Below are 21,509 nucleotides of genomic sequence, written 5' to 3'. Positions count from 1 at the left end.
CGGTGTTTCTGCCGCGATGTAAGAGTAGTCGGTGCCAGAGCAGGATCGAAATTGCCGATCTCCGAAGGTAATCCGGAATGATTCCGGTAGCATTGTACGTACCAATACACCCGTGTAGGTCGTTCACCGCGGTCGTGCTCATTCCTTGCCGGCGATTTCCCTCCGGGGTATAATCCCAGCCTGGCATCGGACGCCATCTCGATCGACCTCCCGACCGTGGATGTCCGCCAGCCGATTATTAGGTCGTCTCGAAGGCTTGAGAGCAAACGTGCGCGGATCGACGTGGTGGTGGTGCTCCGGCGTTTCCCGCTCGACCGCTTTATGCGCGCCAACGTAAAGTTTCGCGCGCGTTCGGCATCGCCGTGCAACGCAAAGTGCTATCGGGAGAATGCCGGGAAGGAGCTTTCGCGTGCCGAATGTGCGGCGAACGAGATATCAGCGCTCTGCTTCCCGCCGCAATCTCTTTGTAACGCTGAAGAGCATACCTTTACACGTGTCTGCTCGATATACGCTCGATACAAGGGAGGGAGTTTATTAATTTTCCGAAAATTTGCCAAAGCAATTCCCCAAGACATATTTTCACTCAATTAAAACTTTTAATTAACAATTTTCCCTTTTTTTAATTATTTTATTTTATTTTTTATTGACGCCACGATTATCTTTGTTTATCGTACGCCTGCGAGGTTTGCTTTTCATGTACTTAGATATTTTTGTTTGCTCTAAAGTTGAATAAAAATAAGTCTGCTTAGACCGCGAGTTATTGCGCGTGGTATTTTGCAAGATATACTTAAGCTTTAAATCCACAAAATATGTCGTACAATAGTAGCGTGTTTTGCTAATAGTGCGGCTTGAAGATTACATGGCTTTTGGCAACATGAGCTTTTACCGCGAAGCAATCGCCATGGATAGGGAGAATCGCCCAGATTCTCTCACCACTATTTCGCCACCGTCGTTGGCTGGTTCACCAGTGAGATAAATTTTGCAAATTGCCGCCGGCACGTATCCGTATTTTACCGCATTATATCTATACGTTGACGACATGAGCGCGTGATGAGTTCTCCAATAACGAATCGTCGACTCCGAAGAGTCCTAAAAGTTAGCATTTCCTCCGTTGTACTTCGGACAATAAAAAAAGGAAAAAATCAAATAAATCGGTCGGAATCTGATTTGCATTGCGCGCATTCTGAAGCGTTAAATCGAATATCAATGTAATCGCATAACGTTGATCTCAGCACGTAATGGAATGCAAACGTATACAGGTGTACGATAAAAACGAAACGTTTACGCAGAGACGTGATCCATTTGACTCCCTGTTGATTTATTTGTGTTTGGAGTGAAAGCATTTCCGGTGATAAAATAAAATTTTGCAGCAAAGTACATTCAATATGAGCGGCATATTGTTGGACGTATGAACGATGAAGCGCGGCGATAAATTTTCAAACGACGATTGCGCAGTAATTTATCGCACAACGAGGCTTCCCCGAATATATACTCCCCCCCCGGAAGCTGTTTTGTCCGCGCAAAAGAAATAAAATAATAAAAATTCCGTAGTTTCGGCTTAGATAACACCGAGCTCTCGAGATTATGATCCGCTGATCGATTCCGAAGCGTTATTGGATTCGCGTGGATTACCCGCGAATGCTTACCGAATTACAACTCTAGACTCGCCCTCGGCTTGATGCTTGTTAGACTAATTACTCGTAAGTGGAGCCGCGGCCGTAACGAAGCGGCCGACTACTCCGAAACTTCTCGGCGAGCAAATACACGGGGCGACGCGATATTATTCAGTTGACTCCTCATCTACTTTTTCTTCGTCTTCGTTTTTCTCGCTGCCGTGCGCGGGCTTGTGCCTCTCCATCGCCCCCACGTACTTTATCGGTCTCGTCGCAATCTTCTTTCGCCCAACCGACAATTTTCCCCGACCACCGCGAGCGTTTTCTCCGAATAACTTTTCATAAGAAGCAATTTCGCGTAGTGACTGTCGTCGATGCAAATATACAGTATTGGTACGTTACCTTTCGCTAATAATAATTCGCAGTATTTCTTTTTTCTTTTTTCTTTTTTTTTGTTTGTTTTTTTTCTTTCTTTTTTTTTTTTTCTTTACTTTTATTCAACGCGATTGATCGACGGAAACATTTATAATTTCTTAATTCTTCGGTGAATATTTCCTCAATCTTTTCTGGGTAAATCCCTGAAAGAGTCTACACAGCATGCGCCTCGAGACGTGTCATCGCGACGTAACCATCGCAACCAAGACAAATCGTGATCAGATTTACAACGAGCGCCGGAGATACTTATTCGAGCATTTCGTCGTTTGCTTGGGGCAAACTTGAACGAATAGACAGGACGCCTTGGTATCACGGTAGAGAATTATTGTATGTTCTGGGAAGCGGAGACACGCCGGGGCGAAAGTTATTTTATAACTTTAGCGTAGAAAAGCGTGACATGTTTCGTCGATGTGGTTAGATACGCGTTACTAAATACACGCGCGGTATCGGCGGTATTGATCTACCAAAGCTCATTAGCGAATAATAATAATCGACGCTATTAACTAGCAATAACGTATTCCCTTATCTGTAGCGTATTGTTGCGTTTTATTGCCTACGGTTTTCGTACTATTAAAGCCGAGCGTGGCGAACGGCGGAAAAGGAGGGGGTGGGAAAAAGCGTCACGAAAATTCTCGCGGCATAATCGCCACTCGCCATAATTAAAAGTCAACGTCGATCGATTCTTATCGTTAAATATCGCGCTAACTTTATGCATTTTCGCGAGCAATAAATGTTTTCGACGAAGCAATCAGCGGAATTTAGCCTGGCCTTTTGTCTCGGGCATTACATGGCGAAGGTGCCGGCGCGATGTAAGCCGCGCTTATCGCCGAGGCAAACTTCAAAGTCGTTTAATGGCGAAACTAATTACAGACGTTGTCGCTACACTCACTTGCATGGGCACGGCCCTTGGATTAGCGTGACGTACCCCCCCTCCCCCCTAGTGTCCCCTTCCGCGAGCGGCACGCAGCCTTTCGAATGATAACGGCGGCTTTCGAGTTTCGAGGCCTGGAAATTGAAAAACTTGCCGTCGGTAGTAGCAGTGACCGGGCCGAGCGGTAATACGCCAGGAAGTAGCTGTCGTGCACGAGTACATTCGTGACATCGATAATTCCGTCCTCTTCCGCGGTACCACGTCATCCCTCCGCGATGAAATCCATTCGAGTAGCGCGACCGGAATGTACTTGGAATAAAAACGTGTCAGGAATTCAGCCGATCGAAACGTGTTCGGAAAGAATGCCGCGAAAGCCACGAGAGCATAAGCGGTATCGAGTGTTTCCGCGCATGTGAATATCTTCATATTTTACGCGAGCGCGAATCGCATCGCGAGATAGCGGAGGAATTATCGCGGGAGAGAGCGAGACGTAGACGGGACGACGGATAAAGGGCGGCTAATTGCGCCCGTCTGCCCGTGGTGGATTGTTAATCTTTTTTTTTTTTTTCCTTTTTTTTCCTTTTTTCTTTATTTTGATTCGCGTCTATTGTTCCTGGTAGTTTCCCCGAGTTAATCTTATTTTTCCGCTTGAACTCGGGTAAAACTGCTGATAATTTCGGCGTGCCTCCGGCCACGCGGGCTTTTAGCGGAATTAACCTAATTACTTTCGAACGTGGAAGCCGTTAAACTGCGACAGAGCTACGCGAGTAATCCTAATGTTTCGCGAAACGGCGCTGTTAAAATCACTGTCTGGAATGCGTCTGCATTTCCGTCCGCGTAACGCGCCTTCGCCATCGAGCCGACGACGCTCACGGCCGGCTATCGCCGGGCCGTCAGACGCGCACCTCAGAGCTTCGTTAGAATTTATTCCGCACTCGTTCCCCGTAATTAAAAAAAGCTCGATTCATCAGCGCCACCGTCTTAGAATTTAATTGCTGTGGCGCTGGAATTTGTTCGCTGGAATAGCAATGCCTCGAGCGAGATGGAATTTTCACCGGGGGAGGAGGGAGGATTGTGTGGGTAGCCAGGTAGCGCTTGTAAGCGCGGAGAGAGATTCTCAGAGCGAAAGGCAATTGCATTGGAAGCTATACAAAATCCATTAGACGTGATTTATATAACGGCCAAGACAGTTTGTTAATTATTCATAATCCCATTCAGCTTATAAAGCTTCCTATTGCCTTTATCTGCATTCTACCTCACAGGCTAAAATAAATTGTTTCTGCATTATAACTTTCACGCGGCTTATCTTGTTCGCGAGGTGTACCGAGCCGAGACGTTCCCTTCGCCATTGATACCATTGATAGGAGCGAAACAAACGTGCGAATATTTAAGTTCTCTTAATTTATAACGTTTAACCGGGGTTTCAAAAGAAAAATATACAATTACGCGGTTTTGAATACATTCCGCATTCTAATAGCGTGAGCTATAATTTCCAAGACCGTTGCTCGGACCAAAAAGTTTCCTCGGAGAGTTTACAGTAACCATAGAATGTTACCGCAGCTCATTGTGATTCTTCCGGAAGTCGCGCGCTTGTGCACCAAAGAAGGTCACAGGCTTTCTTGCGCGCCGACTAATTGAGAGACGCGACATAGTGCTGGAAAGACAAGTAACTTCAATTTACCGATATGACCCAGTGCACTGAGAGAAATCGAGTTAGGTTAGTTAAGCTGAATTCACAATCCGCAATAGTGAAATTGGAGAAGTGCGTGTACTCCAAAGATGTACCTCTCTCGCGTAAACTGCAAAGTCTCTGTTAATTTAGCCTGATCCGCGCTCTAGAATTTATTTTAGCGAACAAATGGCACAGCCACCAAGTCCCGCTTTAGGGACGGGGGTGAAAAAAAAAGAAAAAAATGTTTTTCCGCCTGAAGAAAAATGTAATTTAAAATTTAACAAGAAATGGAGAAACGGAAGAAACCAGTTCGCGAAGGTCGCGTAACGCAACTGTTCGAAACGGCACTTAGGCGCCGGTGTATCTTTTGCATTATGAAAGAAAAACTTTTCAAGAAATATGAACAAACGCTGCATGGTATAAATCAAAAAGTTTCACGCGTCTCGTTCGTAAAAAAAAAAAAAAAAGAAAAAAAGGAGAGAGAGACGAGGGGGGAAAAAACGAGCGTCCAAGTAAGCAGATAAAGTATATCCAACTCTAATCGACTCCGGCGTCCCTTTTTCCAGTTTCGCCGAGTTAATTAACTCGCATCGTGACTCTTTCATTATCGTAGCGTCGCGACGGGGTGTACATAAATTATGTGTCGTGTTGATGCGACAATGTGTCTGGCCGCCATTTTTGCGCCTCTGCCAACCCCGATGATTGCAGGCAAAACGAGCACGTGTGCGTGTATGTGCACTGATCGTTAATCCGATTGCTTTGTATGCGCTTAATACGTTTTAACTCGTAATAAGATATTAAAAAGCATCAATTGACTAGCAGGCTCGTACGTCATTAAAGCCAACATCTTTAGAATAACTTCGTCGGAAATACCCAATCAGCAGTATACATATTCGTCGAAAGATCATAAATGTTGTCGCGTTGAAATGAGCCACGAGCATTTCCAGCTATATCAAACGCGAAACGTGAAAAATAACGGCGCACAATTTATGTCCCTGCAATAATATCATAGGAATTTGCCCCACGGTGAAGGTAGCGATAGCGAAAGCGAATACGCGACTACCAATTATGGTATATTGCACAATCGTGGAAATTATTGCGGCGAAAATTTGATCGTATATTCTTCAGTAAAATATTTGGTCGTATTATACTTTTACGCTCTATTTTTTTTTTAATTTATTTTTAAAATAGCAATAATAATTATTTAAAAATGAAAAATGTGTTTTGCCCTCCACGGTGAAAATTTTTATCAATTGTATCAAGTCCGAATTTGCTTTGAAGAGTTTAAATTTTTAAAGTAGATCGACGCGAGATGTCATTAAAAACACATTGGTTAGATATACCTTAGTAGATATCCGTGTTAAAAAATCTCACGTACTGAGCTTTGAAACTTGAGTGAAGTTCCTGAATAGTGACGAGGAGATTTTGCGGGAACGTCTGAAAAAGGAATTTCTACGTGAAAGTTTTCGAAACTGCAAAAATTCTTCCTTCGCGTACGATGTAAATCAGATTTGCGTATAATAATATTCATGATATGTTCGATATTAATGTATTAAGTAATTACGTTAAGTACGAGATAACTAATCGGTTTAAGTAGAGTGGCTCAATTATTTCCTCTTAATACAGATATATGTATATCGATCCTCTCGGAATATCTTGGACGTATTTTATTAAAAATTCTTTTTTTTTTCTACTTGTCTTAAGTAAAACTTTTATGACTCGAATATAATCTACTTTTATTACTGTAGCTCCATTGACTTTTATTACCGGAAATCATTTCGTATAAAAATAAAAGCTCCCGATTAGCCGAATTTATTACATTTCTGTAAATGTTTCAAACATTTTATTTCAGTTTTTTTTTTTAAAAAGAATATTACTTTAAATATCGGTGCTTCTTATTAAAGTATCGGGGATGATTCGGTACGTCATTAACATGCATTTTCATCATTCTTGTAACTTCATCAACCCATTAAACGCTCGTATCTTTTAATGCGTTATTGTTAAGCACAATCGCATTGTCTGCTTTCGATGGCGGCCATCGACAGAGTATACATAGCGGATAGCTGACAACAGCAATATTAAAATGCAAAACTGGGTTAGCGTTTCTGTAAATGGTCCATTGCGTATTCGCGCGGGCTAACCGGGTTATTTTTCCGCGCATTACTACCGCCCCGCGCGAACGCAACATTTAACAGTCGATTCGCGTCCGTCGTGCGGCAGGGAGTTTCAGAACAATGTCTGTCCTGGAAACGGCGAGTTTCATTGCGAGAACACCGACGAGGCAGCTCTTTAATCATGGCGAGTATTCAGGCAGGAGAAACTTTCCAGTTAAACAATACGAGATGTTGAAACTACCTTCACTCAGGCATTCACGCTTTCTTGACTATAGCTGAATTTTAATACACCACCGGAATAACAAATTTTCAATGAGGACCATTGTCTCTCGATCGTTTTTTTTTTTTTTTTTTTTTTTTTCTTTCTGCGAAAATCGGGAGAAAAACATCTGTTCCTCTTTTTTGAAATCTTCCAAATGTATCTTAAAAAGTTTAATATCCGTCTATTTGCATAACCTGATTTACTTTGTTTAAAACTTATATTAACGTAATTAAATTCTTTTTCTCGCCGCTGTAAAGTTATTATTTGTTATGGGCATCGTATAAACACTCGGTTCTCCATTAATAATTTTTTTTACGATGCCCCTCTGTGACGTTGAACGCGATATTAAAGTTCGCTGTCTAGAAAACCCAGCCCGATCGATTTCAGGATTACCTACTTACCGCAATTTTCCAACTGAAGTTTCGTCTTGGTTACGGAACGACATACACTTTCCAAGTAATACGCGTTTCGCTCCGGTCGAGCTTCTTTCCGCTTTTTAAGCGGTCGTAACCAAGAGGATTGAAGAGATAGAAAAAGATAGCTGGCTCTTTCTTCGACTTGAGTTTTTCTAAAGTAGTTCTATCAGTGCGGATCAATGTGACCCGGAGAAAACCGCGATTCTAAAATTATCGATCAGCGTTCCGTCTTGAGTGGCAGCTAAGCTCGATGCATCCTCGTTTTTGAATATTTTCATCGAAAAACGCTTTTGAATTATTTATTTCTCGTGCAGTCGACGTCGTGGATCGATCTAAATGATTTACTTACTTACTTAGCGAAGATTTTTATTCGAGTAAAAATAATAATCAAAAAGTAATGGTTATATATATATTAATTGAGCAAGCGACGAAAGTAAATGAGTAATTAACCCTGCGTTACTTCTCGAAACTGAGCGATCGATCGTAATCGGTCGGTTTAAAATAAAAAAATAAATAAATAAATAAAAAAAAGAAGAAAGAAATATATTTCGTTATCGAATGAACCCGCTCTTGAACGCGTTCTTTAAAAATCGACAAAGAGCGTCGGCACCAATGGCGCGCCGTTAGCTGCGAGAGATAACCGCGTATATACCGGATCCGGCACACGCGTTGGCGACGCCGACGCCGACGAACCGTGAAAAATTCGATCGGAGGGTGATAATCGATTATCACTAGTTAGTCCGTCACGTTGTGATACCACGGCGGATAACTGATGTGCGATAAACACATCACCTAATTACTTGCGGTGAATCGCCCCATGGCCCCGACACGCAATGTAGTGAACACGAATGCATAGACGTACCTGTTAGCCGGACGAAGTAACGACCCCGTGCGCACGCCGTGCACAAGCTTATCGAGAGTGTTCAATGGTGCGCGGGCGCGTGCATGCGTGTGTCGTTCTCGCACGCATCCGACCGCCTGCGCGTATGCGTGCGAACGACCGGGGAGAGAGCCCGGTTTATCGCAACTTCGCCGCGCGTATGCTTAGCCGGGCGTATTCGAATTATTGTTGATAGTCATATACATCTATTTATACATGGGCACGCACATACGGTCTATCTAGAGGATACATAGATCGCGGCGCACGGCGGACCGCGCGTATGCGTGCGAAATGTGGAAATTGAATGTCGCTACGGCGGCAGTAGGTGGAAAAACGAGGACCGTCGACGGTTCATGCGACTGCAAAAGGTTTCCTCCGCTCGCGTTTCCCTATCCCGCTCTCGCTCCCTTGCGCTCGCCTCTCCGCTTCGTTCTCACCCTTGTTCTATCTACGGCAACGGTGTCGGGTAACTTTCGCCCGGGTGGAAACTCGATTCTCCCGGCGTCCTGGCGCGCACGTGTAAAAATTCGTTTTGCGTAAATGAAAGCGAGCGATATAGGGAAACTGGGGTAGCATTTTGGGAAAGAAAATTTGCGTACGGGATTTATCTTTGAAAATGTGTTGCTCCTTTCGGTTGAAATTTCATCGCGTTTCTTTCTCAACAATGTTAATCTTCTGCTTATCGTTGAATCTTTGATACGTATATATTATCCAGCCAACGTGATTACTTTGACTTTCTGAAATTTAAAGGTAAACCAAAAGTTCTTTTCGTACAATCTTTTTCGACGAAGAACACATTACTCATATAACAACGTGAATTAATAAGAGAGTCTAATGTTAATGTACGAAGGAACACGCCGGAGAGTTAGTTAGTAATGACGAAAGTACGATCGACTGCGGTGACGACGCGGTGTCAGCATGTAGCACGCGATCGTGTACTTTTATAACATTTTCTAAATGCGTTGCCGCTCTCGTGCCCGCCGGCGGTCATTAGGCACGAAAAGCCACCCCGCGAGTCCCAGGCGGCCAAGCATCGCCCGCCGGGCGAGCTACGAATACCATATCGACGTATCGGGGCCATTTCGGCGAGAACGCACACCCCGTGCCATCACGCGAGCCGGCTAACGTCCGTAGTGGTCACATAATGCGCGAGAACATTGATTTAAAAGCAACGCCCACTCGATTTGCATACGTCGCTCGATTCTCCCCCGTGAGGTCCCTTTCACGCACTACATCGGGCGCGAGCTTCCCGTTATCCCGAAACCTAGCGAGCGATGCCGCTGCTACCGAATAGTCTTGGGCAACTCGGGCAATTCGAGTTATGGCCGATCGTTTCTCTTCGTCGACCGGTTAACAAGAACTGCCGGCAAGATCCTCGCCCTCGGCTGCGGTGAGATTTTCACCGAATCGAATCCCGATGTTCTTAAAGGATGCTCGGATGTTAACGGCGTATCCGGAATAATTTATTCCCCGACGGAATAAGTAGAAAGTTTAACAGCCCGTGATAACGAAAGCAAAGATTATCCGGTCTCGATAATTCAGGTAGCCGAGTAATTTTTTGTTCAACCGTTTGGCGGCATTTAGACATCGCGAGGCAAATAAATCGAATATGAAGATAAGAGAGATTTTATATTTCAAGAAAATAATAGGAGGGAGGGGGAGAGGTGAAAATTTATGATCTTATAATGTTTTTAAAACAATGAAATATCGAGAGATTCGAGCGTCGACGTTTTCCATTAAATTCAAGGAGTTTCACTGCGATTTTCTTCCGTCGCTCGCCGAAGACGTCGCGCTAATGACGCGGTTCGAGCGCGTAACAGGCGTCGTACTTTGCGATATAATAGAACCACCGTGCCTGCCGCTTAGGGCTGACATTAACAAACTACTGCAAACTACGGCTATAACGAAAACAGCGAGAAGGGAATGTGCATTAATAATCGGGAACCGAGAAGGACGGAGTTCATTATTGCGCTGTTAGGGCGGACTGAACAGGGTTGTTCGAACGAGGCTATGGACAATAATTAACGAGTAGCACCTAGACGTCATAAAGTAACGGCGAGATACGTTGCGGACAATTCCTTTTCGATAAATTAATTTACCGTTCACCGTTCTCACCTCGATGTAAATTTGTAACGCAATTTACAATTTTACCTACAAAAGAGCGGGCGGACGCTCTCTAATGAAATACGCTATCGTTAAGAAATGTTTTATCGATCACTCGTTAAGTTTGCGGAATGTGGAAACGTACGAAACAGGAAATCGCTAAACGCGATATAGATTCAACTTCTATTTGATATTTCCGTAGTAAAATATTTACGTTAATCGCAGAGACGTACGGCGTAATTTTATGCGCCACCTCTCTTCTCTTTCTTACGGACGAAGTTGGCAATACCCTTCGTTAAATTACTTCGAAACGCCAGTGTAATTAAATCCCAGCGGACGAAACATTATTCGCCGCGCATTTGCCCCGCCGAGGCTTTAAGTGACGCCTTTGAATATAATTTATAATTCAATTTCCCGGCGTCCTTACGTGTAGATCGCTCCTGCAACGCGTCTCCGATATTGCACCGGACGTCTTCCGCGCCGTAGCTCGCCGTGTCAGAGATTAGAACTTCATTATCGTACAAATCGATCCTCCACCCGAAAGCGGCAAACGAGTCCCTCCCCCTCCCCCTCCGCAACCGGATAAGGCGGGCACGAAGATTGGAATCGAAAACGCGAGTCTCTTTGGTTAATCTCGGAATGATTTGCCGGCGATTCGAGACCGTTCGACACTTCCCGCAGCCTTTTCCGCGCGGTATAAGACTGAAAAGTTCCATTTTCCCTCCCTCTCCGCCGTCTCCTCCATCCGAACTCTTGAAGTCGTGCACAAAAGTCGCTTTATCTTTCGCCGGCTGTGTGTACCTACCTACCGTATATCTACCCGTCTACTTTCGTCCGAGCTCTGCCTGTCTCTTTAGAATCTAGGAAATGAGATTACTTAATCCCCTTGTTTCACCATCGAAACCAACCGTGAAAATTAAATATCCCACGTTACCGGAAGGCGTGCAGTCTTGCGGCGTCGTAATTTAATCGTCGTGCAGCGGGCTCCGCCGTGCTAATATTTTAGTGCTAAATAACGTCTGGGTGGTACTTAGCGTGGCGTGCGTTGGACGCGCGTGTATTGGACGATACGTAGGTGGCGATACATACCGCGGATGATTTATTGCCGGGGAACGGCTGTGGTGGTAAATACACACTTTCTCTGCTCGTTCCTGTACGGCGTAACTTGTCCATCATGCGAATCGTTTAAATATTCAAACGTAAGAATGAATAATTTTACCGCTCGCTTGTTGTAACTCCTTTGAAGACCTTTTTGATCGCGACCGTTGCAGAAATTAATTTTAATTAATTGCGTTCTATCGCTGTCCCTACGCTTCTTATTATCTTGAGTTGAATAATTTTTTTCCTCGGAGATTATATTACTTTTTTATTTTATATATATTACGGCACTGATGTTTTTTAACTCACATGCCGTCTAAATAAATTTATCCTTAATCCGTCTTTATCGCCGGTTCGTTTGCTCCATCGCAGTTTGTAAAATATCGAAATGACAAGAGGAGAACGTCGGTTCTTAAGAAGGGGTCATTTCCTTTATCATCCTTCAAGAGTTACCAAGTTAAGTAGTTCCTTTCTTTTAAGATCGCGAATTTTCTCTTCTTTCTCGAGTACGCGATTCAAGCAATTGCTCGCACACATTGTTTGAAGAATTGAAGTGCTTCAAGTTTTTCCCGACTTTATAAAATTTTCTTTTTTTCTTTCTTTTTTTTTTTAACGTAGAAACGCCTAAAGCTATTTTACTTTCGCACCGATAACGCTACAAAATACACGAGGTGCTTTTTAATCTGCGGATACAATTGTAAAAGTAAGTAGGGGGCAAAAGTAATGAGCTTATGTACAATTATTAGCAATACACTTTTCACGTTTTCTTTAATTAAATTCGTTGAATTAATATTTTACGTATCGTCAGATTTCACTACAGATTCTTTACAGATTTATTTATTATTACCTGCTAGTCGTCGCAGATTTCTCACCTGAATTTCGCATTATTCGTGATTTGATGCATTTGACAGATCTAACCCTGTCACCTGTCGTTGAAACGAGCTTTCGCGCTTGCACCGTGACAGAGAGTGGTTCAACGGCGCCTTTACAGGGATATTTCCTCGACCGTACACAAAGTTCAGCTTTCTGTCCAACGTCGTACCCCTCGTGTCGTTCTACTCGGTTGTCCGATGTTACTTACATACCTTCGTACGCCTGCACACTCCCGGAGTCTTTGTATACCGATGCACCGTAGTGACACGTCGCTGGCACCGCATACAACGCGAATAAGTCCCGTATCACCTGTCACCGGGAAATAACCCGTTCTGATTTCGTAGTACGCGCGTGTGCACCCTTCACCAAGTAAATTGCATAATGTTCGTTTACCATATATCCTCCGTGTATCGCGACGTATAAGCGAGAGGCGCGGACGAAGCGTGCGGTATAGGAAAGTAGCCAACTTTCTGACGTCTCCTTCTCTCCTTGGCCGACTCGACGTGTCTATTTCCTCGGCGGGCGCTCGAATCGGTAATGCATACATCGAACGCTCCAAGTCTGAATACAAAGCGTAACGAGCTGTCGCGATAAGCGCTGCGCCTCTGCTACCCTCGACACGGTTATTGTTAATTTTCAGATCGTATCTTGACGACGGCGTGATTACACGATATACTGTCCCGTGTGTTTCGCATACGATCGCGTTATAAATCACGCCGCAACCGCTTGTTACCTTCGGAGAAATAAATCCGAAAGTCCCGAGAGAATATTCCTTCAGGATTTACAGCCTCATTATCTTCGTTCATTTTCGCAAATCCAATCTGATAATTTTATTATCGCGTGAGAGAATTTTGCAATTAATATTTTTATATGTGATCGCTTCCTCCAGACGGAAACGGTTTTTATTATAAAATTTTACAGCGTGAAGCAGTCATATTTTTTATTTTCTTCGGCTATTACGTACAAACATAAGAACGATACGAGTAAAAAAAAGAAAGAAAGACGATATCGTAAAATGTACTTACTCGCTGTCTATTTTTGACAAAATGGAGCAGCCTCTTTATGGACCGGAGATTTCGCGCTATTGGCGAGTATCATCGCTATGTGCGCCTGTATCTGGCTAGCTGTTTGACGTGGCGGAAATTGGAAAACACTGGTTATCGTACGAATCTCGGACGATTTTACGAGCTCACATCATAGGCCGTCCTGCCGCGTACCGTGCACGTTTCATGGGTATAATACTGGCGGTACCGATCAGTCGATCGGCACGCAAACTTGTCTACTCTCGACAATGTCCTGCGAAGACAAACATGTATGTCGAATTCTATTGTGATGCGAAAACGCAAATTTATACAGACACATCCGATTTATTTTAAAATCCGTAGCTGAATGCCGAAATTATGCGTCGAGCTGTATACAACGCGTTTATTATTGCGATTCGCGTATAAGTTTTTGTCTCGCTCGTGGCGCGGAATAATGCAGTGACTTTAACATATTAGACGCCGAGATAAATGCGCGTTATTTTCTTTAGAAGAGAATTCGCTGCTGGAATCCGTAAAGAAAATGTAATAACGAGCGCCTAATGATTCACGTCGGTGTGCGTTTGCTGACACGTTTAATATTTCGCTTTGCCGGGTTAAACTGCACAATAGTATTCGCGATAATTAAATCTGATTGATTTTCCGAATTAATACGGATTTAACGGGTATTAATTGAACTTTAATTAAATTTGTGCCGATATGAGACGGACGAGGTATTCATCAATTTAAAATACGATGTAATTCTTCGCGGACACGCAATAGCTGTCCCCGCACATATAATGCCGAACCATATTTTTATCGCATCGATTATCAGACGCGGAAGTAAAGTAAGAGAGAGCGATAATAAATTCGCCGAACAATGATGTAAAATCCGTAAATTGTAGAACTTGTGTTCATATGCACATTAAATCCGCATTAAATCTGCATCGCTAGTTTCAATCAAACGTATCTGCATCAGATGTAACAGACGAGCAGGGATTTAAAAATCAGATAAATGAGCTCTTTTATACCTCTATTTTTTTTTTTTTTTCCTCCGCTGTATATATGGACGTTTCGCTATTTCTCCATAATATCGACCGCCGTGCTCAGAATCTCCTACGAAGCGGCAATGTGGAACAATCCGTGAGATACGAACAAGCGAGGCGGGGTGGATTGAAAGCTCGGTTGACCCAGTTCGTTCGCGGTGTTGTTGTCAACGAAGGAGATTTAGGATAGCGAAGAGAATACATAATTATGTAATAATATATAACTTTGTATCAAATATAGAGATGTAGAGATAAGACGCTTAACAAACGCGTAAAATGCAATTGGACTAATCGTCGAACAGACCATCGATGAATATTCAATATTATTATATTAATTTTATTAACGAGCGTATTAAATTTTATTAATTTATTATTTTGTACATCAAATAGCAACTATTAATTAATTTTCATACGAAATGTATTCCTCTTTCTATTATTAAGATTTTTAATACAAGAGAATATCTGAAATTCAGTACAAATAATTAAAATCCAACGGATAGATCTTGATAAATTATTAAAAGGTGGCACGAACAATTTAATTCTCGATCAGTCTTTACAATTATGTTTCTTACGAAGTGTCTATATTATTACAAATGCATAAGTCGAAACTCGGTTATTCCACTTGCAGCGGTCGCTCTGTAATGTTCTGTACTTATACGCAGCATTGACTACAAAGCAGTAAACCGCATGTATTCAGTCGTTGATAAGACAATAGTCCGGAGTGTTGAATTCGACTAAGCTCATTGGCGGTATTGTTCTTAATGAAGGTCCTTGGTCGAAAGTCCGGCGGTGAGCACGCTTAGGTAATCTCCGGTAATTGCAGACTTGGCGATGCTGCATGCCAAGGTCTAATAAATAATTACCCGATTGTCTTGCTTTCACTCGATCCTCCGTATTTGCTACCGTCTGGAACATTTGCTGTAAAATAATGCACAGCACGCTTGTTCGAGATGTTGGGAAATGTTACTCCAAGTACGATTAATAATAGTTAACCATTCGTATCAAACGTACTCCGCTTTTTCCTCGATCGCAAAAATAAATAATTATTTAAAGAAGTTTATGTATAAAATTTTTCAACGAACAGATTGATAGTATTCTAGTGATAATAATATCAAACGTGAACGGTAGAGCGCGTTTTGCAATTTACTTATTTCAAATAGAAGTAAAAAATTGGAAAGCTTATGCTACGGGTAACATTTGTTAATTTTATACCGGAGTAGCGTATCTGTTAACTTTGCGAACAACTGTCCACGAACTTTGATAGCGAATCCCAGTGAGGTTTCTAAACAATTGTTAAACAAGGAAATAACTACTTGATTTGCTTGATTTTGGAGCGATTCTCCGCCGTTGCGAGTGATGTTATCTATGGAATTCGCTACAAAGCATCCAACAATGTACAAACAGCCGAGAGAACAGCAAGGGACAGAGACCCCGGGTGCTCCAAAGTCGACCCAGTTCGTTGGCGCTGTCGCTGTCAACGAGGAGAATCTATGACGGGAATGCACCGGCGTATCACTTAGCTGAATTCTCGCTACTCGGGACCCAGCCGGGAAAGTTCCATTCTCGCTTTAACGCCAAAATCCTATGAATTATGCGAACATGCTCTCGAGTCCTCGAGCGTGGGCGACGGAGAGGAAGAGCCGCGCATCGGGGGGATATCAAATTTTCGAAGCGGGAACAGAAACAGTGGATAGTAAAGTCGAAGAGCCACCGAGCTCGCAACTAGGTACGGATACGCGCTAAAACTCGCTGACCCGCGGATCGGCCCAGCCGCCGCGCCGATATGGAGCAATCGATAGAGCCAAGTTTCTTCGTCGGCTCCGTCGCGTTGGGTTCCATCGACTCCGCATCGATAGAAAGTCAGGCCAATTACGGCCTCGATCTCGTTGCCCTAGGTATATTATCAGATGGCGCCTCGAAGTTGGCTTTTCATCTCTTCGATTCCGCGGCGGGGGTACGATCAGCTTTTCGTTGCGAACGCAGTTTTCGAGGGAAGAAGCGGAAGAAAAAGAAGGAGCGCGAGGACGGGCGGGGAAGTTCCTTCCTTCTTTCTACAACGCGGATGCGCCTTCGCTCTTCTCCGCGGACACGCTCGCTCGCTCGTCCGCTCTTCGGCACTCTCGACGGAAGTAAGTTTCGGGAGCTCACGGGGAAGCGTGCGGTGGATGGTTGGTTATAACGTTGGAAGAAGGTGCTGAAGTGGGCCGAGGGAAAGAAAACTTAGGCAACTTTCGACCGACGGAGTCTAATCGTCGAAGTCCTCATGGTTCCTTCCTTCGGTTTACTTGAAGCGAATTCCCCGCTAATTTATGACGCGAGAAGCGAGAAAAGGACCCCTCGCCTCACCTAGACTGCATATTCGATCGATATGCGATGAAACGTGCTACGGTTTTCTCTGTTAATACCATCATAAATACGTCTATGCAAGTTCTCGCTGCAGCGCTATACGGCGGCGATATTCAATTACGTTATTACGGGCTTCGTGCATTTTTCTTGTAATCAATATAAACCGATGAGAGATTGTACGTAAAATGTATCTACGCTTTTTTTTATTTTTTATCGAAACGTATTGCATTTACATTATTTCGTGCAATAACGTATAATTTATAAGCGAGTTTTTCTTAATGATAATAATTTGATATAATTTGACACATATATTAACAGCAGATCTGATGCTGTCAAGACTTCTTAGCGAAATAATTGCGACGAGGCTATTTATTAGTATATCACAAAAATAATCTGCGGTAATAAAATTTTTATTTAAAATTAACTTCAGTCAAGACCAATCAAGAGTTCGGCGCTTTTAAATACCAATAAAGTACTGAATAAACTTAAATAAAGCGTAGGGCCTCGATTATTATGAATAAATGAAAAGATTATTCAACCATGAGACAAAGGAATTAAATTGAAAGTCGACATCATATATATCTACGTAGTCGAAGATAAAAATGATAGGATTTCACGAGTTCGAACGATATTTATAACGAGATTTATATTTTTCGACACTAATATATTTTTCCACTATTAAATTAATCTTTCGATTGATTTAATTTCGTGACAGCGATAAGTAAGAATTGACACGGGTATTATTTTTTTTACATATTTTCGACACACGTAATATATCCGTCCATTCGTTTCCGTATGCAAAATGCGAAATGGTTTCTTTGATTAATTATTATTTCGTTGCATTCGATCGGTCGATGTTTGACGCTTTAAAGACGTTTGTCAGAATTATTGCACAGAGAACGACAAAAACGACTTCGTGCTTTCACAGTAATCCGGATAATCTTAACAGACTATTGTGTCCTAAACTGTTGTATGGAGGGATAACAGAACCGACGCGAAGAAAAAGTAGATTAGATCGAGCTATGTTTTACGCCAGTTTTATATTTAATTTATTACATTATATACGTATAAATTTAACGCGCACGTTGTCGAGCGTAAAAAAAATTTTTTTAACGAGTCTTAATATATTATTTCACGCGACGATTATAATTGTGAATTGGATATGACGTGTTAATATACCCAATATTTGACGACGGAGCTATAGCGAGACGATTATGTCGTTTGATAATGGCGGTCTATTCTCCGGTTGTATTGTTACGTCAATATCCAGTAATATGTTGATATTAGATCTGTATATACGACAAGCGGTCTCTATTATTCTATTTGATACCCAATATTGAAATATCTTTGGAAACTTGTTCGACATTTCTGACGTCGAATTCGTTTATGATGAGCCAGAAACCAGAATTCATAACAAACGGAATTTATTACACTGCCAACCGACCATTTCGTGCTTCCATGTGATTCGGCTAATCTAGCTGACCCGTTCTGGATAGCCCGCTTACACCGAACTGCTCGTAGGGAAGCTAGTAGAGTAAGCCGAAGCGAGAGGAGCGTCCGAGACGAAAGAGAGAGAAAGGATGAGATAGTGCGCCGCACTCCACATTTCCCATATTATCTTCACGGCGCTTTGGTCTACGTCGGACATGATCCTGTAACTCATATCACCATGTGTCACCGGCTTAATCTAATTCACGATCGTTGTCCGCCGTAACTCATATCAGAATAATTGCTCGATCGATATTTCCAGCGTGATATCGCACGTCACGTCGTACCGTAGCCGTACATATGTACACACTACAACTTCGTGGCTCGATAAAGCCACGAAGATTTCATAAATTTTAAGAAACCATTACTCCGCTAATGGAGACTTAATAATTCTCTATTAAAATTTTAAAATATTCGCAGGCGTGAATTTAATATGGCGTTAGGCAATTAAAGCAATTAAATTTAACGAGAAATTTTTACCGAGTACAAAAATAAAATAAAATAAAGAAAAGAGAGAGCTCGGTACGAAAGGAATAAAAATAATTTTCAAAGATTATGGATTTTTCCTTGATCTTCGGAAACGATTTTTATTTCCTTTGTTTCTGGTCTTTACGGTTTAAAGTTATATTAAGAAAAAGAATTGATTTTCTGTTTCTGTTGAAGAAAGCTGATGATAAACTCGATACGATTAAGATGTCCGAGGTAGAATTTTACAAGAATTCTCGCATTGCAATATTAGCTCGGATGCCGCAGTTAAAGTGGCGAAGATATTGAAGTGCTCATTTTTTCTAACCGACATTCCTCCCGCGCTGATTGATTGTGACGGATAGCTCGTGTTACCAGAGCGTTTTTCCGCTCGAGTTGCTGTGCACATGTTACCGTGAACCTCGCCGCCAATTTAATCAGTTATACGCTGCATCTCGCTGTCGTACTGTCAACCAGTCGCGCTACTTTTTCACCTTTATAGCAAATGAATCTATATAGTTTATTATCCGCCGATCTGTTTCGTCTATTTGTGACAATATTGTCTCCGTAAATGACGTGCGCACATCAACCGTGCGCTTTTTTTTTTTTTTTTCACGGAAAAAGTTTATTTTAGTAATATATGAGAGACGTAACGCATGATAAAAACTATATTATTAATATTTTCTGCATTTTGCAGGATATTACATGTCACAGTTGCACATTTTAACTGCGACTGTATGAATCTGATATTGGATTTTTCCCATGTCCTTTCTTATCGCTCATATCATTCATTCACAGTACGCAAAAGCACTCTTTTATTTCAAAGACAGGCTTTGTTATAAATTTTTTCGTTCGGATAAAGAGTGATTATTATTATTATTACTGATACCACTGACATTTATTAATACAATATATATGCATATAAAATATAATAGTTTCGCAACATCAATTTTTTTTTACACTTTGATAAACTCGTCGCTCTTTTTGTACTTGACAATAACAAATAATATAGAGCAGATGTGAGAATCATTTCTCACGAGAATATAAGCGACATTGGCTCACGATGCAATAAATCCCTTTTATTACGGCATTTCGGCAGCGATCTGCTTCGAATGACTCGCCGTAATCTTTGATGAGTTCCACGTGCTGAATCCATTACTCAAAGACGCTCGTCTGATTTCTGTTGCCACCACAATTTCTGAAAGTAAAAAAAAAAAATATGTCTATTAGTTAATATATTGTTTTTATTAATGGCGCAGAGAAACGATAATAATGCAATGCTTTTCGCATTATACTTGGCAAGATTCGCGCTTTATGCGTATATTTGATTTACGATATACACATAAAATTTATTTGATGCTTTTTCAACAGAGAGTGCGTAGAGGTGCTTGATTAAAATTATGCTCACGTGGTGTTGTTAAAATTTAAGATGCACCATGGGATCATAAAGTAATAAACTTTCTGAAAACATGCAAATTTATGCCATAACGTTGGCTTAAGTAATGTATGATTTAATTTTTCCACGACTAACAAAGATATAAGTCAATTAAAAAATTATTAGATTATTAACACGTAATTCACATATTAACTGCGAATAAAGATAAACTTTTTTTTTCTTCCTTAAATATAATTCTTTATTTTTAATTTTTTTATTGTTATATTTTTATTTCTTATTTATAAGATTATATCTTTTATTTTTTTTTTTATTTTTTTACTTGCAAATTTTTAAATACTTTTTTTTGGAACAACGTGATTCTCACATTTATTCTTTCTATCACTTTACTTAAGTGAGAAATATTAACACGAATCAACATCTCGCAACCAATTAGAAGCGATTAAAAAATTCTTTTCGATGATAGGCACGTAGAAGTGTGTAAATAAAAATGAGAAGCGAGAGATGCTTGAACTTTTCTGCAAGTTCCGAGTACCCGGCCACTCGAAAAGTTTTAGCTGGTTGCGTTTTTAGCTGCCGTAGTTTCTCTCTAGCGCACAAGTCGCGGGTTTCTGCAATTTGCGCTCGCAACATCGCTTCAATTATAGGACAGGCAGATTCACCGCTCATTAAAAGTGGAGGAGCACTGGAGCTCCGTTCCCTCCGGTTTCCGCTACCCACCTCTCCATCTCCGATTCTGCATTCCGTGAGATTTCTTCAACCAAGATTGTTCCGCAACCTTATTACTTTCGATCCAATGAAATAAACTGACTCTGGATAAAGTTGAATTTGAAAATAATTTTTTTTTTTTTTATATGTGCAGATAAAATTATTCAATTGTATTTTTTATTCTTGGCTTCTTACTTTTATCGTGTTAGCTTTGAGACACGTATTGATTATTGTTAAAATTAATAGCGTGGGAATGCTACATACAATTTAAAAGAAAAAAAAAAAATTTAATCAATTTATTTGTGCTTTAGAATCAAGTATTTCAATCGTGTAATGTGTTGAGCACTAATTACCGCGTTGTTTAAGATGCTTATTAGTGGTAAAATTAAATTGATTAATAATTTAATAGCGTAATAATACGTTTCCAGCTTCAGCACAAAACTGCGTTTTAAGATAATAATTAAAGCATAATTTTGAAGTACCAAAGTGGAATGTAATATAATTTACAAAAATCATTATTAGGTGCAAAACTTTATCCAACGAAAAATATTAATACTGATTTACTTCATATTACAGGCGTTATCGATCTATATGTACTTATTAAACTATAAAATATTAATTTACAATTCCGTACGCACACGTAGGTTGCACGCAATATAATATACGCGCCCGCATATGTTTAACGTTGATATTTTAACGTAAATATT

General features: G+C 41.4%; 2 protein-coding genes across 3 annotated transcripts in view; one reads left to right on the top strand and one right to left on the bottom strand.

The window, feature by feature from the left end:
• Nucleotides 1-21,509, top strand: part of Ddr (discoidin domain-containing receptor 2) — a 235,906-nt gene that overhangs the window by 127,248 nt on the left and 87,149 nt on the right. The gene's annotated exons all lie outside the window — the stretch shown is intronic.
• The window catches only part of LOC139106065 (uncharacterized), a 206,116-nt gene continuing 196,856 nt past the window's right edge, over nucleotides 12,250-21,509 (bottom strand). The window contains exon 8 of the mRNA XM_070662545.1: nucleotides 12,250-19,899. Coding sequence (XP_070518646.1) covers nucleotides 19,857-19,899 — 43 coding nt within the window. The 3' untranslated portion in view covers nucleotides 12,250-19,856. The remainder of the gene's footprint in view (nucleotides 19,900-21,509) is intronic.

Source organism: Cardiocondyla obscurior, linkage group LG10 (genome assembly GCF_019399895.1).
Source record: "Cardiocondyla obscurior isolate alpha-2009 linkage group LG10, Cobs3.1, whole genome shotgun sequence".
NCBI classification, from domain to species: Eukaryota; Metazoa; Arthropoda; class Insecta; order Hymenoptera; family Formicidae; genus Cardiocondyla; species Cardiocondyla obscurior.
The sequence above is the reverse complement of the archived record's forward strand: the minus strand, read 5'-3'. Positions and strand labels throughout refer to the sequence as shown.